Consider the following 23,027-nt stretch of genomic DNA (forward strand, 5'->3'; position numbering starts at 1 on the left):
ACAGGCTGGTCCCATGTCTGTACTATGTTCCTATCCCTATTTAACAGTTAACTCCTACTGATATTCCTGGTCACTGATTATCATTTTCATATCATTTCCTCAATGAGGCCTTCCTCGACCCATCCCAAATCTCTATCAGGTCTTCCAATTATAACATCTCTTTATAACTTTATAAAGCACTGAGTAGAAGTGCAGTTATCACCTCACATACGTACACCCAGTGTTAAAGAGCTAGTGAATATGTATCTTAATTCATTACCGAATAGGTCCACAATAATAACCATGAGTGGAGGGGCCTGATTAATTTTGTTTTATTCGGCTATGCCTATGCAGTGTCTTGTAAGTGATCAGTAAATGTGGAATGAGTAAGTATAACTTATTCACTTACTTCATGGCGCTTTAATTTCATTTTAACTGCATGGCGCTTTATTTTCAATTGGATATATATGTGTGTGATTTTTCTTTTTCTTTTTTTTCTAGGATGAGGTCAGTCTCCTCCCAGAGACCAAAAGCACAGTGAGGAAAGACACTGTTTTGTGTTCTACTGCATCACGATCACCTAATATGGTGCCTAATACATAAAAATGATCAGTAAATATTTGTGGGAATAATCGATTAAGATGAAACCTGGTAACTCAGCAGCATCTGCTTTTGTGGCCACTTTTCTTGAGTTCTGTCTTACATGGTTTAAAACTATGATTTAAGGGCTCTCCTGCTCCACAAGTCTTTCCCACATTGATGGAAGGTAATCTGTCTGCTCCTTGCTCTTATCCCTCTCTTCAGCCCATCCTCCACTCCTCCTTCTTCCTTGAGTTTCATCACTATCATAATTTTCAACTGGCACTTTACAAACACAATTTAATTAAATCTTCTCAAGCAACCTGCAGCTGCAATGTCATCATCTCCGTTTCACTGATGGTAAGTCTGAAGTTTACAGAAAATTACCTTTGCTAAGGTTGCACAACTGTTAAGCAGTAAAGCTGGAGCTGGACCTCCTAAATATCTATCTTTCCACTGTCCACTGTACAGAGATTTCTCTTCACTTAGTTATACTTATTCATTCCACATTTACTGATCACTTACCAGACACTGCATAGGCATAGCTGAATAAAACAAAATTAATCAAGCACCTCCACTCATGGTTATAATTGTGGACCTATTCGGTAATGAATTAAGATTCATATTCACTAGCTCTTTAACACTGGGTGTATGTGTGTGAGGTGATAAGTAATATTTTTTATGATGTTTTGACATTGTTTTAAACAACTTTTTTTTTTCTCCAAACATCTAAAGAACTAAAGAATCTAAAGAATAAGCCAGAGTTTTTACGGCTTGGAATCTACTGTGTTAAAGGAGGAGAAGCAGTTCTAGAGTAGTTCATCTTAAAAAATATTTTCTTGAGATATATTTCACAGACCAAAAGAAATTCACCCATTTAACATGTACAATTAAGTGATTTTGAGTATATTCAGAGTTGTGCAACCATTACCAAAATTTAAATTTAAATTGTTTTCGGCCAGACTTGGTGGCTCACTCCTATAACTCCAGCAACGTGGGAGACCAAAGTGGGAGCATCATTTGAACTCAGGAGTTGAAAAGCCTGGGCAACATAGTGAGACCCTATCTCTATAAAAAATAAAAATATTAATAATTTTCATCACCCTGAAAATAAGCTCCTGACTACATGTACCCTCCACTCTATCCCCCAGTCTCTAGCAACCACTAATCTTTCTGCCTCTATAGATTTACATGTTTTGGACATTATATATAAATGGATAGTATTATATATGGCCTTTTGCAGCTGGGTTCTTTTACTTAGCATAATGTTTTCACCGTTCATTGTGCAGTAGCACATGTCAGTACTTCATTCCTTTTTATTGTAGATTAATATTTCATTTTGTGAACATAAATATTTTGTGCATGCATTACACAGCTGATGAAGGACATTTTGGTTGATTCTACGTTTTGGCTATTATGAATAATGCTGCTATGAACATTTGTGCGTAAATATTTGCGTGGACATATATTTTCATTTCTTGGGTATGTAAGAGTGGACTTGCTGGGTCACATGGTAACCTCTATGTTGAATACTGAAGAAGTGTCAGCAAGTCCCTCTATGAGAAAAGGTTTGGGTTTCTGTTCTGAGGATTGAGTGTGGTCAGTGTTTGGCTGTTTCGCAAGGCCCTCACTTTTGTTTACACCCCTTCTCCTTGTCTTTCTTCCCCTTATTTGCCTCTTTTATTCTCTTTTCTGTAGACTCCAGTCTCCTGCTGGTTTTAGCAGGAACTGAAGCTTTCACCACCTAAAAGTTATTTGTAAGACACTTTGAACTCTCTGGAGGATGGACATTAGAGTAATAATGTTTATCTGCGGGTTAGGCACTCCTGGTGCTGTTTTGTAACAAAAGGGCTTATTGAGTAGGAGGCTTATTTAACTTGTTCGGGAGGGTTACCCTCCTACAACATGCTGTCCAAACAGATTCTTAATTACCCAGCTGAGAGTCTGAACATCTTGAGGAATTACTTTGAAGTTTCTCGTTAATATTACCATCATATTATGTAAGTCTACATTGCCAGTTTGTAGATGTATGGAGTTTCTAGTGGGGCCCCGGCACATAATAATTGCTTAATAAATTGCGATTATGAAAAGTTACTCTAATGAACTATTAGTTTTTTTTTGTTTGTTTTTAAGAAATACTCTTTTTTTTTTTGAGATATTGTCTCGCTCTGTCGCCCAGGCTGGAGTGCAGTGGCACGATCACGGCTCACGGCAACCTCCGCCTCCTGGGTTCAAGCGATTCTCCTGCCTCAGTTGGGACTACAGGCACGCGCCACCGCACCCGGGTAATTTTTGTATTTTTAGTAGAGACGGGTTTCCACCCTGTTAGCCAGGTTGGTCTCCAACTCCTGACCTCAGGTAATCCACCCGTCTCCGTCTCCCAAAGTGTTGGGATAACAGGCGTAAGCCACCGCGTCCGGCCTAAGATATACATTTCAATACTTTCAAATGCCTTAACTTTTTTTGGGGACACACTGGAGTTGCTTCAGAACACACAAAACAGGCTTTTTGAGGGGACTGACATAAATTCTCATTGATAGTCACCCCCACGCGGTGAAAACCACGTTACCTGGCATGTTTTCCGGTGGTTATTTTTAGAATAATAAAGATCGTGTCTATCTACCCAAGCAAATTTAATGTGCTGAACACAACAGAAACAACTTTTCTGTGGTTTAGCCAGCCCTCTCCCTTCACCTAAGTCATTTAGTGCGGATACGCAGAGAAGTGTTAGTAGGAGCTGCTGGGCCACCAAGAAAACGCTCTTGACATTGTAAGGCTTCGATCTCAAGCGGAGATTTACCACTCATTTCACTTTAAACTGGGAAAGGAACCGGGACAAGGAAAAGAGCCTCACGTGCGAGTTCGTTCCTAGCTCGGGGGTTGGGGGGGGCTTCCCAGGATACATGAGATAAATGAGTTAATCATCTCCCCCTGCAAGGCAGCCGCTTCAGAGTTATGTCGCCCGCCTGCGGGGACTAACGACTGCAATTAAGACGCTCCTTCTCGGTCCTGGTCGGGTTCCGTGCAGCGGGGAGCCGACTGTGAGTCACCCCGGCCCCGGGAGCCCAAGCAAAGAGGAGGGGCGCGCGCCAGGGGTGGAGGGGAGCCGGGGGGCGAAATTCTAGCCCGGGGACGCCTCCGAAGGAAGAGGAGGGGCGGCTGCGCGTGTGGAAGAGAAGGAAAAGGCGTCCAGGGAAGAGAAAAGAGGAAAGAAGGCGGAGGAAAGAGAAGGGGGCGAGCGGGAGCGCGGGCCAGGCCGGGCGGCGCCTCGGGGAGTGTCTGCAGCGCGGGGGCCGGGAGGGGCGGGGCCGCGGGCGCTCAAGGCTCGGCGGGGGCTGCCGGGATTGGGGCGCCACGGCTTGCGCTGGTCTCGGTGGCCGCTCCTCCGCGTCGCAGGGCTTGGCTCTGCGGGACATGTCCGTGCCGCGCTCGCCGCGCGCCCGGGCCTGCTAGTTCCTCGGGGCTCCCTGAACGCGCGGCGCCGCACCTGGCAGCGGCCTCGGAGCCCTGCTCGGGCAGGAGCGCGCGGCCGTGCGCACCGCGCCGCGACCGCTGCCGTCATGGGGCTGCAGCCCCTGGAGTTCAGCGACTGCTACCTCGACAGCCCGTGGTTCCGGGAGAGGATCCGCGCTCACGAAGCGGAACTGGAGAGGACCAACAAGTTCATCAAAGAGCTCATCAAGGACGGGAAGAACCTCATCGCTGCGACCAAAAGTAAGCGGGGACGCGGGCGCGGACGGGGCTGTGGCGAGGCGGGGAGGAGCCTCTCTCGGCAGGAGGTGGAGGGTCTCGTGTCCGGGGCCAGCAGCCACAGGAACGGGGAATTCATTTCGGACCAGCCCAGCTCTCTCGGAACCCCGGGGGTGGGGGGTGGGGTGGTCCCTGGGGTCATTCCTTCTCGAGGCAGCGCGGCCAGACCCCACTCCCGGCCCTGCAGCTCTGCGGCGGCGGGAACTAGCTGCTGCCCGTGGGCCCCGCCTGGCCGCCGCCGAACACCGCTTGCTGACTGCGCGCTCGGCTGAACCGACCCTAGGCTCTCCTGGCCCGGAGTCAGGTTTCATTGCTGCCTGAAGTTACAATCTCTTTCAAAACCGAGGCATCTGTTTGCCTAGTTTTGTTTTGTGACTTCTCAAAAGAACTTTTCTGGGGATTCTTTGAAACCCTGCGGGGGTGTTGAGTTTTCCGGAGTCCCCTTAAGCTTCACCTTTTCCCTCTCATTGTCTGATGTTCCCCGACAGTTCTGTTCCAGTTCCCTCACGTGCCAAACCAGAAAGTCCACCTGGCTTTATGCTGCTTCCGCACATTCCTCCCCTCCGGTGCTGAGGAGGGTTCAGAGATTGGGATTTGGAAGGGTGAGCGGACAGCCTGCCTTCTAGCTCAAGCGGGCACTGCTTGCAAATAGGGAATTCCACCCGGGTTAGGCTTGGTGCCTTCCTCCCCTGAACTTCTCTGTCTCTTAAACTCGGAAGAAGACGTGAGATATAGGAGAGAAAACTGTATTTTAGTGTAGTTGAGAGTCTTTCTAGGAGAGAGTGGGCCAAAATTCATGCAGAAATACTGAGTGAGTGATGCTGCTGGAAAGTGGGGCGGAATTAGCTCCAGTGAGGAGCTGGGCAGCCTACCATCCCTTGGATCCATAACCCCTTAGGATGATGGCGGTGAATGCCCCCTTTTCCTCTTTAAAAGACCTGCCCATACAGTAGACAGGGACTTGGGCGGTATCCAGCCTTGAGGGGCTGGGTTCTTAGGGCTTTCATCACTCACCTAGATGCTCAGTTCAGTAATTCTCAGCCTTAGGTGTTCGTCCCTTGTACATTTGTTTATAGATACCACCTCTGGGGAAAATCCCCCATCTCACTGTTCTCCCTACCGCGCCCCACCCCAGTTTTCATTAAGGGCTATTAAAACATATTGAACATACTGTCTCGGCCACCCAGCATGGTACCTTGTACAATAAATATGCATTTAATGAATAAGTTGAAGTACATTTCTGTGGGAAGAATTTAGTGAGCCATCCCTGTAATTTTGGAAGCAAGTCACTCAACTTCTCTGGATGATCTCCAAGGTTCCTTTTGGTTCTCTGACCTCTTTGGTGTTGCAAAATCAGGATTGGGACTCACTTAGGGTTTTTTTTGTCTGTTTTGTTTTTAAGTCTCTGCTGCTTGAATCAGAAATGGGACTCTGGGGCATGCGACAAGTGGGCTTATTTGGTTGAGGGCTCTCCAGGCCCTTGACATCTGGTATGTGAGTTGGGTGGGAAGTAGGGGGGCGCTATACATATGGAGGAGTGAGCGTAGAAAGGAGCAGTTGGGGGCGGGGGTGCAGAGTGAACACGAGAATGAGAACTGAGGACTTTTTCTGTAACTTGGTGTTAATCAGAGTCGGTGGCCAGGGAATGTACCCTCTCTCTCATTGGTCGTTGTAGTTCCCTCTTGAGCTAGAGAGATGTGGGGGAGAGGCAGAGGGCAAAGCCAGTTTGGCCACTGGTAGAAAGCTATTTCTGTGACAGCATATTAGCTTTCCTGCCATCAGGAAACATGCCTTAGGTTCCAACAGCATCCAGTGCATCTTGGGGGCCAGATGTCAGCCTTCCTCCAGACTGTAGACTTTCTTGAATTTGTGAATTGGTATCTTACTCCTTTTGATTATCATCCTTTACCATAAGAAACATAACTCGTAATCATGCTTTGAGAGTGATTGGGAATTCTTTTTTTTTCTCGTTATGTTCATTAAGAATTTGTTTAAATTCTTTCCCAGAAGGTGACAGGAACACAACTGTAGCTCATATGCCTTTTCACGCTTGCTCCATAAAGTTTACTTCTGGTTCCTACCAAAGACGAAGAGCCTTGGACTAAAGTCAGGGGACCTGAGTTTAATTATTCTTCACCGGTTAGGGCTTGGCCATAGGAAAATTGAGCAGGTCTCATAATTCTCTTTGCGTTCAGCTTCCCCTGCGTACCTCTTCGGGAAACTAATAAGGTTCTGCAGTATTTGAAAATGGCTTGATGAGGTGATTTGAAATTGCAGTCCAGGTAAATGGTTCACCTAACCAGTTGAGCTTTTGTATAACATCAGAGAGTCAAGGAATGACATTAGGTGGAGGATCTACAGAAAGAATAAAACCCATTAGGTCAGATTGTTTGTGTTTCCACATATTTTACATTTTGTTTTACAAAAATGGCCTTTTGAGCGTTTCGAGAATTGTGTATTTAAGTGGTTTCTGTTTTTAATTGCCCTGCAAGGTGTGTCCTGTGTGCATTACATTCTTGGAAGATTTCAGTATGTAATTTTGATGTCTTGACACTTTGAAATCTTCCACAAATATCTAGAGTTTTGAGGCTTATGGGACCTGAAGGCTTGCTACTGAGTTCAATTAGATAGCAATCAGCAAATATTTAGCACCTACAATTGGCTAAATACTGGAATTAGATACAGATTTATAATAGGGTAGAGGCCCTTGCACTTGAGTTTATTGTCCTGTAGTTGAATTTACTTCAATCTAAGGAATATTTTTGAACTCCTTACTGCGCTGCGCTAAATTCTTGAAGAAATAAAGGATGTAGACACATACCTGTTACAAGGTTTAAAATTTAGTGACAAGTATTCTAACTTTTCCAGGGACAAGGGTTTGTATGTTAGAGTGGAGGAGGTTTGTTGGAAGTTTTGGAAGTCACTGGTGATAAGGAGTAAAACCTTATCATACTGGAAACCAGAAGAAACCAGAACACTCGCAGTGTTTGGAGAAGAGTGAAGAGACTAGTTTGCTGGAATGGTGGTTTTTCAGGGAGTGGTAGACTGGGATGAATGGAGAGGTCAGTTTTAGATTATGGAGGGCCATAAAAGCAAGGTTAGGAATGTGGAGTTTATCTTGTGGAGAGTTACTGAAGGCTTTTCTTTTTTTTTCTTTTTTGAGACAGAGTCTCGCTCTGTAACCCAGGCTGGAGTGCAGTGGTGCTATCTTAGCCTGGGCTCACTGCAAGCTCCGCCTCCCGGGTTCACACCATTCTCCTGCCTCAGCATCCTGAGTAGCTGGGACTACAGGCGCCTGCCACCGCGCCCGGCTAGTTTTTTGTGTTTTTGGTAGAGACAGGGTTTCACCGTATTAGCCAGGATGGTCTCGATCTCCTGACCTGGTGATCCGCCCGCCTCGGCCTCCCGAAGTGCTGGAATTACAAGCGTGAGCCACCGCGCCCGGCCGTGAAGGCTTTTCAAGAAGGCTGACATAATAGCAAAGAGATGGTTTAGAGACAGTATTGCACATTTGTGTGTAGGGTGAATTTGGAGATAGCACTGAGGGTGGGGAGGAATTCCAGAGAGAAAAGCCAGTGATTTCAGTGGTGGAGTTGGAGATTATTCACTCAATTCAATGAATTCGTTGTTCAAATGGCTTTTTTAGTTTTCTTTTTAAAGTACTTTCCTTTCTTAGAATAGCCAGTGTCTTCTTTCGATGGAATTTAAACTTTTGTAAGCCTTTGTGATGTCTATGTAGTTTCAGCTACTTATGATTCATACAGGTAGATAGCACAGTTGCCAGAAACAGCAATAAACCATATATGCTTTTCTCATAAATTTTACATTAGGCAGTCTTGAGAAAATGTATCTTGTTCTGTAGAGAAATATTTTTTAAAACAAATAGTCCTTACAGTTATTAAGCACTAATACAGTGATATAAAATGCTCTGTAGTAAACTTAAATTGTCTGTCTCTGTGTGTGTGTCTCGCTGAAGGGGCCCTCATTAGTGAGTCTGCTGTTACTAAACAGGTATGGAAAAGGATGTAAAGGACCTTGTTAGTGGCAGAGCCAGGACAAGAATTGAGGTCTTCCAGACTTGGTTTTGATACTTCTAGCCTTGGCATTTTAATGGTTTTTGCTTTGTTTCTCTTAGGAAAAACATAAGTTCCCTTAGGCTGTCTTTACGTTTACTGTTTCAGAGAAATATTCTTTTCGGGAAATTTCTTAAGTTGCCATTACATTAAACCTACTGAGATTTGGAAGACTAAAAATAATTTTCCTATTTTGTAAACTTGAGCCTTGGTTTCCTTTTTTTTTTTTTTTTTTTTTGTAAAATGGGACTGACTGATAGAGAAAGCCTTGAGGAATAAATAAAATGGTGTGAAAGTGCTTTGAAACACAAATGTAAAATGGTTGTGTAGACACTACTGCTGGTTCAGCCAACATTCCTTTTCCCCTCTGACAATCCAGATTTCATTCAAGTGTCTGCATCCTTTTCAGATGACTCAGGGGAAGGCATTTCAGGGTAATTCTGATTAATCTAACTCAGTGGTTCTCAAGCCTAGCTGCTCAATAAAATCACCTGGGGGAACTGTTAAAGCAGTCAGGGTTGAGAAACTGAACTCTACCTCAGTTACGATAAACCCATTTTCTGGGTTGGTAATTATTATAAGAATGCGGTTGTATTCCAGTTCTGGCCAATGAAACATGACAGGAAGTCTTCTGGATACTTCAGGGAGAGGTTTCCTTTTGTCATAGGAGACCTGAAGAAAGATGGTTTTCTGCTTTTCTGTATTCTCTTATGATGCCTGGAACTGCTACGCACTATATTGGGCCTGAGCGGCATAGTGCGCTAACTGAATTTGGGTTCTTGATGCTGTTGGGAGACCTGTGGGTTTTTCTATGGTTTGAGTATCTTGTTAAATGACATAAGACAGTTTTGAGTTGGGTGTTCTGCTACTTAATGCCCTAGGGGTTTTTTTTTTTTTATTTTTAAAATTTTATTTGAGACGGAGTCTCGCCCTGTGGCCCAGGATGGAATGCAGTGGCGCAATCTTGGCTCAGTGCAACCTCCGTCTTCTGGGTTCAAGTGATTCTTGTGCCTCAGCCTCCCGAGTGGCTGGGATTACAGGCACGCACCACCACACTCAGCTAATTTTTGTACTTTTTTTTTTGTGGAGACAGGGTTTCACCGTGGTTGGTCTTGAACTCCTGGCCTCATGTGATCCATCCACCTCAGCCTCCCAAAGTGCTGGGATTACAGGTGTCAGCCACTGCGCCCGGCCTTAATGGCCTAATTTTGATAAAGTGGTGTAATTGTAAATTTTGCGATTATGCTCCCATCAAGTGGAATTTAGAGAGATACAGAAAATAAAATGCTATTTTAAAAAGTTAATAAATTGCAATATATTTTCTTCCCGAATGGAAAGGAATACTTACGCACATTCTTTTTTTTTTTTTTTTTTTGAGAGAGAGTCTTGCTCTGTCGCCCAGGCTGGAATGCAGTGGCATGATCTCAGCTCACTGCAAGCTCCACCTCCTGGGTTCACACCATTCTCCTGGCTCAGCCTCCCCAGTAGCTGGGACTACAGGTGCTCCCCACCACGCCCGGCTAATTTTTTGTATTTTTAGTAGAGGTGGAGTTTCACCATGTTAGCCAGGATGGTCTGGATCTCCTGACCTCGTGATCCGCCCATCTCGGCCTACCAAAGTGCTGGGATTACAGGCTTGAGCCACCACGCCCAGCCAGCACATTCTTTGCCTTAAAGAAGTTACCATAGAGCCCCTACAATTTGGGACATCACCTGGGATAAGTCGAACTGTCACTTGGGGTTTTATTACAGTGGCTGGTCTCCAGTGTGAATATAGACTGGCTGTGAAAATAATTACAATCAGACTTGAGCCAGGGTAGGGACCCAGACAGGCTTGAAAAGCTTGAAATGCTTTACTCACTGCAGGTGGTCTTTACTCTATTTAGAGTTGTTCCTATTTAGAGCCTGCCACCAGCTGAGCCATGTTTATTTAGAACAGATTTTTACTAGCCAGTCAGCAATCTAATGTTCTCAGTATCTTTTTGTCACATTGCCTTTCTCTGTCCTCCCGTCTGCTGGGGTTCCTTTGACCAGCTCCTTTTTGCGTTTTTTTTTTTCTTGAGGGGACTGGGGTACATTGTAGACTTTTGGATAAAAAATACATAGAGGAGGGTATTTTTGTGTTTAGTCTTTAAAATAGCTGATGGAATATAATATAGAAGATTAAGAACATAAGCTGAGGTACTAGTCTGGCTGGATTCATACCCAAGCTCAACCACCTGCTAACAGGGGATCCTTGCTCAAGCTGCTTAGCTTTTCTCTATCTCTGTTCTCGTCAATAAAATAGAAATTATAATATGACCTACTGTATTGGGTTAAAAGTAGGATTTGTTAATACACGTAAAGCATTTAGTGCTCACAGATGAACGATTATGATGACGTATCTAAATTACAGGCATATGTTTTAATATCAAGGCCCTGTTCTTGCCTCAAAATAGCTGTTCTGCACCCTAGACCAGGTATCTAACCTTTTAGTGTTTATTACCCCAACAGTATATTTTTCCAAAGCACCATTACCAGTGACTGAGAGACAAAATTGTCAAACCCTGGAAAGCCTTCCAAATTTTGATTGTAGTTCAGGATGCTGGAAAATCTTGAAAACACATTGGTGGCCAGGCTTGGTGGCTTAAGTCTGTAATCCCAGCACTTTGAGAGGCCGAGGCGGGTGAATCACTTGAGGTCAGGAGTTCAAGACTAGTCTGGAGAACATGGTGAAACCCCATCTCTACAAAAAAAAAAAAAAAAAAAAAAAAAAAAAAAAAAAAAATTAGCCAGGTATGGTGGCAGGGGCATGTAATCCCAGCTTCTTGGGGTGGGGGACAAGGCAGGACAGTGCTTGAATCCAGGAGGCGGAGGTTGCAGTGAGCTGAGATCATGCCACTGCACTCCAGCCTGGGCAACAGACGAGACTCTGTCTCCAAAAAGAAAAAAAAAAAAAAAAATACACTGGCAAATCAGAGCTTAGTGGTATCTTGGGAAAATATTTTCTAGAATTTATTTTTTATTCACAAAGATTTGAAGATGAAGTAGAATGTGTTGCTAAGGTCACTGCACATCTAGTAAGCAATCTACAGTGGAGGTTCAGGCAGTCAGCAGCAGGCCTTTCCTCCAAGGGGCTGATAAGGAAGAGTTGATGACAGAGTTCAGCTCAAGGTATTGACATGACAATGTAAATGACTGCAGCCTTCACATACTTCAAATTACAGAGATACTTTTTGAGGACGTGAACTCAAAATTAGGGTTTCCAGCGTCTGACATGCTGAAATCCTAACAGCTTCTATTTGCTATGGTAAATTCACAATGAAAAAAAGAAGACAGCCAGAGACATCCCTAAGAGGGATTTTCCTTAGAGCTGTTAGGTAATCCTGTTCTCTACAGCAGAATCCTCAAAGTCCCCTGTACAAATTCCCAAGGAAGCTGTTTTGAATTCTGTGACTTCAGTAGCCATTTATCACCTTATATTTTAGGCTTTTTTTTTTTTTTTTTCCTTTAGACGGAGTTTTGCTTTTGTTGCCCAGGCTGGAGTGCAGTGGCGCAATCTTGGCTCACTGCGACCTCCGCCTCCCACATTCAAGTGATTCTCCTGCCTCAGCCTCCCGAGTAGCTGGGATTATAGGCGCCTGCCACCACACCAGCTAATTTTTGTATTTTTAGTAGAGACGGGGTTTGACCCTGTTGGCCAGGCTGGTCTTGAACTCCTGACCTCAGGTGATTTGGTTGCCTTGGCCTCCAAAAGTCCTGGGATTACAGGTGTGAGCCACTGCACCTGGCCTTACTGGGTTACTTTTTTTTTTTTTGAGACAGTCTTGCTCTGTTGCCCAGGGTGCAGTGCAGTGGCGCAGTCTTGGCTCACGCAACCTCCACCTCACAAGTTCAAGCAAGTCTCCTGCCTCAGCCTCCCAAGTAGTTGGGATTACAGGTGTGTGCCACCATACCTGGCTAATTTTTGTATTTTTTGTAGAGACGGAGTTTCACCACGTTGGCTAGGCTGGTCCTGAACTCCCTACCTCAGGTGATCCGTCCGCCTCGGCCTCCCAGGTGTGAGCCGCCGTGCCCGGCCACTAGGTTATTTTTAATGGAATTACATTTCAAAGACAAATAGGCAATTACAAATTACCTGATAAAGAATGTCTTACGTGGTGGAAAATGCATATAATTTAAATAAATTTAATAGTAGCTTTTAAGCATTTACTGTTGTTTTTACTTTGTGCTAAATTCAGCATAAGCGCTATGTTAAATTAAGAATTTACTCAGTAAAGTCAGAGAGATTAGTAGCTTGTCTAAATCACAATTTGTCATTAGTGGAGCTGGTATGTGAACCTAGATTTATCTGACTCCGAAACCCGTAACCACAGTCATGTGCTGTCTCTGTGAAGGAGTGTGACCGTGGTCTTATGCTAGGGGAGTGATGATCAATCGTGGTTATCTAGAGTGTGTGTATGTTTGATCTAGTTAGGATATTCTTTTTACCTCGGTATGATGACTGATTTCAATTTTGTTAAATTTTAAGGCCCCTCTGGGGTCATTCTTATAATTTAAAGTGCTAATTCGTGTTATGAGTACAGTATAGACATTCCAAGGTTGGGTTGATTTAGGATCCATTACAAGACACGGACCTCCACTGTCTCTCTCTCTCAATATCCACCTTCCTCTTTTCCTCCCCATTCCTTGTTCTACTCTTCAGTAGAGTAACTTTTAACTTATTCTTTTAGTATTAGGCTTGTTTTTCCTTCAAAAAGTTTGAGATACTTTAGAAATATAAAAAGATAGTCTCACAATAAACTTCATTTATTCCACCCCTGCCCCAGCTTAATGAAAGTGTCTTGTATACCCATTCTTCTCCCCAAGGGGTAAGACCTATCTCAGATCTGGTGTTTATTATTCCTAGGCATTTTGATACAGTTGTGTACATCCATAAACAATATATAATGTGTTTGCACATGTTTAGACTTCGTATAATGGTTTCATCCTATGCTTTTTCCCACCTGAATATATTTGTGAGATTCATCCAATTGGATGAATGTAACTTTATTTTGTTTAGTTCAACCTCTTTTTCCTACAAGTTGCATTTAAAAGTACTTTGTTAATTGATGTTCTATGATGATGTACCTTCTCCCTATGCATTTTTTGGATAACACTAAACATACTTAGAGAATATTCATGATGAAAGCCTTATTGAAATTAGTTTTATAAATTTAGGATACTAGCTTTCAAAACAGTCAGTAATTAATAAACTCATGAATTTTAAAGACATTTAACCCATTTTCTTTTTAGTATTTTGTTACCAGCCCAGCATGGATGATCAGAGTAAGGCAGTTCATGTCTCAGGACTGTACGAGAACTGGTTTGAGTCAGAAACAAAAAATCTTTAAAAGCCATTTTGCTTCATTGAAATTAGACTTCTGACTAGAAAGAGAAAAATGATGTTTGTATAAACACAATGCACGCGGAGAATTCTGGTAACTATCAAGCTAGTTGGGGTGGATGAACATGATTTTCAGGCAGGGACTGGATGGTATCTTGTGGTAAGCCCTAAAGGAAACACCGGCAGGCCTGCTTCCCTTACTTATCCTAACACAGGAACACAATTTCCAGGGGGATGCTTTTGTATTGTGAAGGCCTTGATATTCTCTTTATACACACACACACACACACACACACACACACACACACACAGAAAAACACCAGACGTTTTACATTCTAAAGGTAGGCATCTTTACATCGTTCTCTTTACACCCACACATCCACCCACCCACCCACCCACACCCACCAGGCGCTTTACATTCTAAAGGCAGGCATCTCTGCATCTCTGTAAACTCTGAGACGGACTGGAATCACACCCCAAGTTGCTGCCACTGCGAGGCCTGACTCCCTGGTTCAACTAGAATTTCCGCCCTGTGTTTCTCAGGAAGATGTCAATCCACTGCCACTTAATATTTCAACGGTGAGTGTGATTTCTCTGGGCTTATTGACTTGTTCACCCACAGGCACCTTCTACCCTCACTCTTGGTGGCAAGTCATGGTGAGGTGTGTGGCTGGAGGAACTCAATTTGGCCACGGCAGTGTCACCTCAGGTCAGAAGACAGGATGTGGAATGGTCTCTTAAAAAAAAAGAAAAAGAATGCTTTCTTCTCTGACTGTAAAGTTGGCCTCACCGTTTATTAGCTGTGTGACTTTGGGCAAGTTACTTAAGCCTTCAGTGCCTACATTTTTCTTTATTAGTAAAATGGGCCTAGTAAGAATTCTGTCTCACTGGGTGGTGGTATTTAATCCTCACATTACATGTTAAAAGATCTTAGGACTCTGCCTGGCTATGGTAGGTGCCTATTATTTTTATTATTATTAAAATAACTATCTTCCTTTGGTTGAACTTGGGCACAGTTGTGGCTTTACCCATAGTTACGGTAGAAATAGTCTGTGAACACATGTTCTTTTTTTTTTTTTTTTTTTTTTTTTTTGAGATGGAGTCTCTCTCTTGTAGCTCATGCTGGAGTGGCACAGTCTCGGCCCACTGCAACCTCTGCCTCCCGGGTTTAAGCGATTCTCCTGCCTCAGCATCCCGAGTAGCTGGGATTATAGGCACCTGCCACCACACTTGGCTATTTTTTTTTTTTTTTTTTTTTTGAGACGGAGTCTCGTTCTGTCGCCCAGGCTGGAGTGCAGTGGCCGGATCTCAGCGCACTGCAAGCTCCACCTCCCGGGTTTACGCCATTCTTCTGCCTCAGCCTCGCGAGTAGCTGGGACTACAGGCACCTGCCACCTCGCCTGGCTAGATTTTTGTATTTTTTTAGTGGACACGGGGTTTCACCGCGTTAGCCAGGATGGTCTTGATCTCCTGACCTCGTGATCTGCCCGTCTGGGCCTCCCAAAGTACTGAGATTACAGGCTTGAGCCACCGTGCCTGGCCATGGCTATTTTTTTTTTTTTTGTATTTTTAGTAGAAACGGGGTTTCACCATGTTGGCCTTGAACTCCTGACCTCAGGTGGTCTGCCTGTCTCGGCCTCCCAAAGTCCTGGGATTACAGGCATGAGCCACCGTGCCCGGCACATGTTTTTTTCTTCCAGTCTAACCATATTTTGAAGCACAGAGCTGAATATAGGCCTGTCATTTATTTATACATAGGAGAAACCATCCATAATAGTGTGTTGAAATCTGATGTATTACTGAAAGCCTTTGCTTTAAAGTTTTGGGGACAAAGCCTGAAGTACCAGGGAATACAGTGTTCTTGACATGACATTCCATTTATTTGAAAATTGGGCAGATTCTCTGCCATGCTGACAGTTTTTTTTTTTTAATTTTTATTTTTGGAGACAGTCTCACTCTGTCACCCAGGCTGTAGTGCAGTGGTGTGATCTCAGCTCACTGCAACCTCTGCCTGCTGGGTTCAAGCGATTCTCCTGCGTCAACCTCCTGAGTAGCTGGGATTACAGGCGCATGCCACCACGCCTGGCTATTTTTTTTGTATTTTTAGTGGAGATGAGGTTTCACTATGTTGACCAGGATGGTCTCGAATGCCTGACCTCGTGATCCACCTGCCTCAGCCTCTCAAAGTGCTGGTATTACAGGTGTGAGCCACTGCACCCAGCTGATAGTTTTGTTTTTATTTTGTGAAATGCAAGTCAAAGGCAACACAGCAAACATACTAAAATAGATAGGTCTTTGAAACCAGGTTTACTTACTGTGTGACCTTGGGCAAGTTGTTTAACTTCTCTGTGCCTTGATTTCCTCCTCTGTAAAATGTGGATAATAGTCAACTGGGCGCAGTGGTGCACACCTGTAATTCCAGCACTTTGGGAGGCCGAGGTGGGCGGATCACCTGAGGTCCGGAGTTCGAGACCAGCCTGACAAACATGGAGAAACCCCATCTCTACTAAAAATATAAAATTAGCCGGGCGTGGTGGTACATGCCTGTAATCCTAGCTACTCTAGAGGCTGAGGCAGGAAGAATCGCTTGAACCCGGGAGGCAGAGGTTGTAGTGAGCCAATATTGCACCGTTGCAGTCCAGCCTGGGCAACCAGAGTGAAACTCCTCAAAAAAAAAAAAAAAAAAAGTGGATGATAGTTACATGTTTAAATGTTGCGAGGCTTAAATTATTTTTAAAGTACTTAGAAAATTGCCTGAACCATAGTGGACTCTCTGTTTGCTAGATGTAGAAAAAACATGAAAAATCTATTCAGTCATCGCTAGAACAACCTTATTTATGACAGTGGTGGAGTGGTGTCACCTTATCACTGAACTCCAGCTATGGTGGGCTAGTTGCTAGAGGTTTAACATTGAGAAGAAACGTGTATATTTGTGCTGAAGATTTCTAGTGCAGGAGACAGCAAATTTATTTAGAAAGCAATTATATTCACATTGTTGAATCAGTATGGGATGCGATGACTATAGTTAACAGGACTGTCTAGTTTGGGGGTTCCAAAAAGACTTCAAGAAAGTAAAACTTCTAGGCTGAGACCAAAAGGAGGGATTGGAGCTTTCCCTGCTGAGAGTGGGGAAGAAGTCTTCTCCAAGTGCAGGGAAAATGCATCCGAGAGGTCAGAGAGAGCACATCCTGTGGATGGAAAAATGGTGTTCAGGTGGGCCAGGGAATCTGCATTGAGGGTAAGAATGGTGCTGTCGAGGGGTGGGGGCAGGGTTGGGAAGGGCCTTGGAAGGCAGGTTGAGGGCTTCACTGTAAGGACAGTGGGAAGTGATTGAAAAGTTTTGAGCAGGGGAGTGGTGTGATTTGAATTGTAGAAAGTTTTCTCTGGCTGCGGTTGTGTGAATGAATCGGAGGAAAGCAGGACTGGAGGTTGGGGGTCAGTTATCTAGGCGAGAGACTTTGGTGGCAGAAGAGGAGTCAAGACTTAGCAGCTGTAGGCTGTAGGGGGTGATTGGGTGTGGGGGCTGCCCTGACACCTCAGGTTCTGGTGTGAGCTGGTGAGTGCATTTCACTGAGGTCCAGCCACAGCAGCAGCTTTTGTGGGGGAGAGGATGAGTTTTCAGTTTTGCATGTGGAGGCCAAGGTATTTCCTAGTAATCAGGAGACATGTTCAGTAGTGTGTTTCTTCTGTGGGTGTGTATTTCAGGAATGGGGAATACAGCTGGAGATAAAGATTCTGGAGACACAGCATATGGATGGGAAATGATGCCATGCAGCTGAATACCAAGGCTGTGGAGAGAGAATGTAGAGGGAGAAGGCAGGGCAGGTCAGGGCAAATCCAGAGGAACTCTGTCTTTTACGGGGTAGGTGAAAGAAGAACTTGAGATCTGAGAAACAGTAGCCATTGACAGAGAGATGGAAAACTAGGAGAGGGTCTGTGAAGCCAAGGAGAAAGAGTGTTAAGAAAGCAGGAGGGAATGGACAAGGCCATGCCACAGAGAAGTCAAGTAGCTCGAGTCCAGGTGACGTTGCATTGGCCACACGCTGTCATTGGTAATAGTGGGAGAATAGTTGAGGTGGCCAAGCACAACTGGGAGCCTGCTTGCAGAGGACTGAGAAGGGAGTGTGAGGAAAGTCAGTGAGCCTGGGTATGGATAGCTCTCCTAGATTATTTGGTCTGCCATCCAAATACTTCAACGCATTCAACCCTGTCTTCAAGCAGGCTTGACCCTGCTTAGCTTCTGAGATCAGACAGGGTTGAATATGTTCAGGGTGGTATGGCTGTAGACCCAAATTACATGGTCAGTGGGAGAGGAGGAGACTGAAGATTCAGGGGCCATCTCAGAGCACAAACTTTTTTTTTTTTTTTTTGAGATGGAGTTTCACTCTTGTTGCCTGGGCTGGAGTGCAGTGGTGTGATCTTGGCTCACTGCAACCTCCACCTCCCAGATTCAAGCGATTGTCCTGCCTCAGCCTCCTGAGTAGCTGGGATTACAGGCATGTACCACCCCGCCCGGCTAATTTTTTGTATCTTTTTAGTAGAGATGGGGTTTCACCATGTTGGCCAGGCTTGTCTCGAACTCCTGACCTTGTGATCCGCCCGCTTCAGCCTCCCAAAGTGCTGGGATTATAGGCACTTTGGTGAACCACCAAGTGGTAGGTGAACCACCATGCCCAGCTACAAAGTGCTTATTATTTGTTTATTTTGAGACAGAGTCTCGCTCTGTTGCCAGGCTGGAGTGCAGTGGCATGATCTTGGCTCACTGCATCCTCTGCCTCCTGGGTTCAAGCGATTCTCCTGCTTCAGCCTCCTGAATAGCTGGGACTACAGGCATGTGCCCCCATGCCCAGCTAATTTTTGTATATTTAGTAGAGATGGGGTTTCACCATGTTTGCCAGGATGGTCTCTATCTCTCAACCTTGTGGTCTGCCTGCCTCGGCCTCCCAAAGTTTTGGAATTACAGGTGTGAACCTCTGTGCCAGGCCTGCCTTTTTGTTTTTGTTTTTGTTTTTTTGAGGTGGAGTTTTGCTCTTTGCCCTGTTGGAGTGCAGTGGCGCAATCTTGGCTCACTGCAACCTCAACCTCCCGGGTTCAAGTGATTCTCCTGCCTTAGCCTCCTGAGTAGCTTGCCTGCCACCATGCCCAGTTAATTTTTGTATTTTTAGTAGAGACAGGGTTTCACCATGTTGGCCAGGCTGATCTTGAACTCCTGACCTCAGGTGATCCGCCCACCTCAGCTTCCCAAAGTGCTGGGATTGTAGGTGTGAGCCACCGTGCCCAGCAGCATGCTTCTTAATATAGGTGTGATTCCTATTCTAGGTGAAGAAGGGGTGGGAGGGCGTACCTTTCACCTGTTTCATAACAGTGGAGATGGAAATGATGTCTACACACTCAAATTTGTAGATTTATGGCAGGACATCGAGGAAACTGACAACTGATGGATTTATTTTCCCTGAGGTAGATGACAAGATTCAGTAATTATATTTTAATCTCTCCACCACCACATTCTTTTTCTGGTTGATATTAATAATACATGACTTGTAAGAGTGGTTTTCTTCATAGTGTGAACTGAGTGGGATGGCATATAGATATTAAGCTGAGAAGAAGTAATGGGGTGAAGGGGAGAAAAAGGAGTTAAATGTTTGGGTAAACAACCCTCATGACACCAAGAAATGCCCCTGTTTCAGGCTTTATTTCACACTTTGTTCTGTTGCACTTAAAAGACCCAAATGGTCCTTAGTCTTTTTTTTTTTTTTTTTCCAAAGTATTAAAACCGGTTTTCTCTTTTATCTCACCGGAGTCTTGCTGATTCTCTTTGGATCAGTCTACAGGGAAGAAAATGCCTCTGGCAGCACCTGGGAAGATTGTAGGACTTCTAAGTGTCTGCCTCTTTGTCCAAAGAGAAGAGGAGGAAGAGAGCTTGTAAGAGTTAAAAATGGAATAATTATGATCTAAAAATATCCTCTCTTGTTCTTTTCTAGCTAACTACTTAGGTTCAACCTAGTTTAAGAAACAATGCCTAGAAGAAATAAATGCTTACAAAAGATCCCCATCAGTGGGTGGTATGCAGATAGCCTTTGTCTTCCCTTCAGGGCTGGACACCCTGACCGCCATGGAGGTGGCCACACAGCATCTCTTCAGGGATGTGGAGTGTGGAGACCTTCAGATGCTTCAGAGGGAGGACATGAGTGGAGAAGTTCTTTGCATGTGTTTCTAGAGCTAGAGTTGGTGTCCTGTTTTTTGTGGAAAGGATAAGGTTTAAAAATCTGAACCTTTTCTTCCCCCTTCTTCAGATTATTGTTATAAAAATACTATGGATCCTCATTCATTTCTTTCAGCTTCCAGTGAGAGAAATTAGATTAAAACCTTGAATTTTTTTTTTTTTTAAAAAGGAGTTTTGGCTTCAGGGTGAAGATTAAAGACTGGGCCTTGCTTTTAGATACCCCTGAATTCCAGGGTTCAGACAGTGCTGTCAGTTCTCTGCATCTGTAGTTTCCCTCAGTCGGCCTCTGTCTCAGGTTAGCACTTTCCCATGGTGACTGTGGCTTAAAGCTTACACCTTTCTTACTGCAATGGGAATTCCAGAGAATACTGACTCTTTTCCCCTAGACCAGTGGTTCTCAAATGGGTGACTTTGTCCAGAGAAAATTTTGGTTGTTACTTTAGGGAGATGCTATGGTTCTAGCGGGCAGAGGCCAGTGATGCTGCCAAACACTCTGCAGTGCACAGGACATGTCCCCTACAACGGAGAATGATCCAGCCCAAAATGTTCGTAGTGCTGAGGTTGAGAAACTGCCTTAGAGATAGGGAGACCATGTAATCTAAACCCAGATACTCTTGAGAAGTACAGTTATGCTAAGACAACGGCCATGAACTGGAATTGTTACGAGTATACCTGGACCTGTGGTTGCTCTACGTAAAGGCCCTATCAGTCCTGGGTCACTCGCCCAGCATAGACCAATCACTGTGATGTGGTGGATATTGTGCTTTGGCCAGCCTGAATCACGTGCCTACCAGTTGGGTGAAGAAGTGGGCAGCAAGTGATTGCTTGGACAGAATGCCACAGCTCACAACAAAGGGTATAGAAACTAGAAAAAGAAAAAAGAGAAAAAAAAAGCTGATGTCCTGTACCAAGTTTTAGTTGTACAAAATAATTAAGATCTGGAGAGCTGTACAATATAGAGCATATGATTAATAATACTGTGTACTTAAAATTTTCCTAAGAGGGTAGATGTTATATTAAGTGGTCTTTCCACAAAAGGGAAAACAAAACAAAAAGACAAAATGATACAGGGGGTGGGAGGAAACTTTCGGATGTGATGGCCTTGATAGTGATGGTGGTTTGATGGTTTCACAGGTGTATGCTTATCTCCAAACACATCAAGTTATGTACATTAAACACACCAAAAGCGATGGATAGACTGGGCACTGTGTCTCAGGCCTGTAATACCAGCAGTTTGGGAGGCTGAGGCAGGAGGATTGCTTAAGGTTAGGAGTTCAAGACAAGCCTGGGCAACACAGTGAGACCCTATTTCTAAAAACAGGGTTGGGGGTGTGGTGGCGCACACCTGTAGTCCTCACTACTTGGGAGGCTGAGGTGGGAGGATTGCTTGAGCCTGGGAGATGATGCTGCAGTGAGCTGTGATCACGCCACTGTACTCCAGGCTGGGCAACACAGTGAGACCTTGTGTCTTAACAAAAAGAAAGCTGATGTCCTATACATAAGAGAACTTTTACTTTTGAAACTCACTTTATTACACCTGTTTTGATCTGGGCCCAGGGACTGCACGTGGCAAAACAAATGAGGACTATATAAAGACGGTGGAAATAGTATGCATTCTATTTTTTCCCATTGCTTGGTTGATTAATTTTAACCATAATAGAGGAGGTGAGAGAGATGAAATTGGTGAGAGGGTAGAAATGAAGACTGTGGTCCCTGTAACTTGCCTGGATACAAGGACAAAGTTGTTGGCACAGTGAGGTATCTATGCCTTACAATATGAACCCCTGACCGGAGGAAAAAGTTTAGATTAAAATACTTAATATTTATAACACCTTAGCTTGTTATAGGCCAAGAAAATATGTAAAAAAATAAACAGCAGTTTACTGGCTTAATTTAAACTTTTGACACTGATAGTGCTCCTGTTGATTTTTGGAGAAACAAAGCATTGTTAAGAAAAACTAACTTTTGTGGGTATAATTCATCCAGCAGAGTGGATTGAATAATTTTACATTTTCCCTTTAAACAAAGAAACGTTTCTTGAATGGAAATTAGACGTATGTATTTTCTAATTTTGTATGTTCTTGATTTAATTTTAAATTTGAAGTCAATTGAGAAATCCTATAAGCATCTAGAGAAGTTGTGTAAATTATTTTTTTCTGAAACTGTATTATAGTCTCTGGAAATATTTTCCTTCTTTCCAGTTTATTGTGTATGCAGGATAAAATCCAAAGTAAGGATTTGACAGTAGGTAGCTATTTGAACTATTTTCTGTTCATTGCAATTAGAGAACTGAGATGGTCAAATTAAATATTTTTTATGTAAACTCTGAAATCTTTTAGAATCGACTGTTGTGGCTTAATTGATACTGTCTCAAAGGCTTGAATGGCTATGCAAATTAACCTGTTGATGAACAGCCATGTATCCAGAAACAGGATGTATCACTTAACCACAGCGAACAGTGTTTTGTTTGCAATAAGATGGTTGAGTGCCTTTTGGCAGTGTTTACCTGAGTGTGGCAGGACTGATATATCTTGACAAGCAAAGAACAAAAAGACTTTAGAAAAGTGCTTCTTTGTCCAGAAAACAAAGAGGCAGCTTTGTAAAGACCTTTGTATTTTTCGACCTTAAAATTTTCATTCCAAAAGCTTTAAAGCTGAAAGTATAGTTTTGAATCAACACAGTTCTTCGGTTTAATATATGCAATGAGAACAAAATGGAAAGGAGTGGAGAGGGAGTTGGTACCGTGGTGGAAGTGAATGCATCAGGGAGCATTTGGCCCTTGGAAGGTGTTGGAGGGTCACCTAGAATGAAGGGAGGTGTTTAATTTCTTCCTGACTGTGGCATCAGTTTAATGAATGCACATCAAAAGTCAGAGTGTACGTTAGGAAAAAAGAATGGAACGGAATTAATACATAATTCAGCTTTGTGTGTGTGCATTGTGTTTGTGTGTGTGTAATCTAATCGTAGTTTTCATATAACTAAATTAAAAGGGATTGGTGATTTCTTTAAAGTGAATAGTCATCACCCAACCTATTTGTTTTGTAGGCATTAATATCCA

At 43.8% G+C, this 23,027-nt stretch overlaps 1 protein-coding gene across 1 annotated transcript in view; it reads left to right on the forward strand.

Moving 5' to 3' along the window:
• Positions 1–3,910: 3,910 nt before the first annotated feature.
• Positions 3,911–23,027, forward strand: part of ARHGAP10 (Rho GTPase activating protein 10) — a 336,548-nt gene continuing 317,431 nt past the window's right edge. Inside the window, exon 1 of the mRNA XM_010368443.2 lies at positions 3,911–4,272. Within this exon, the coding sequence (XP_010366745.2) occupies positions 4,119–4,272 (154 nt within the window). The 5' untranslated portion in view covers positions 3,911–4,118. The remainder of the gene's footprint in view (positions 4,273–23,027) is intronic.

Source organism: Rhinopithecus roxellana, chromosome 2, assembly GCF_007565055.1.
Source record: "Rhinopithecus roxellana isolate Shanxi Qingling chromosome 2, ASM756505v1, whole genome shotgun sequence".
Lineage (NCBI taxonomy): Eukaryota > Metazoa > Chordata > Mammalia > Primates > Cercopithecidae > Rhinopithecus > Rhinopithecus roxellana.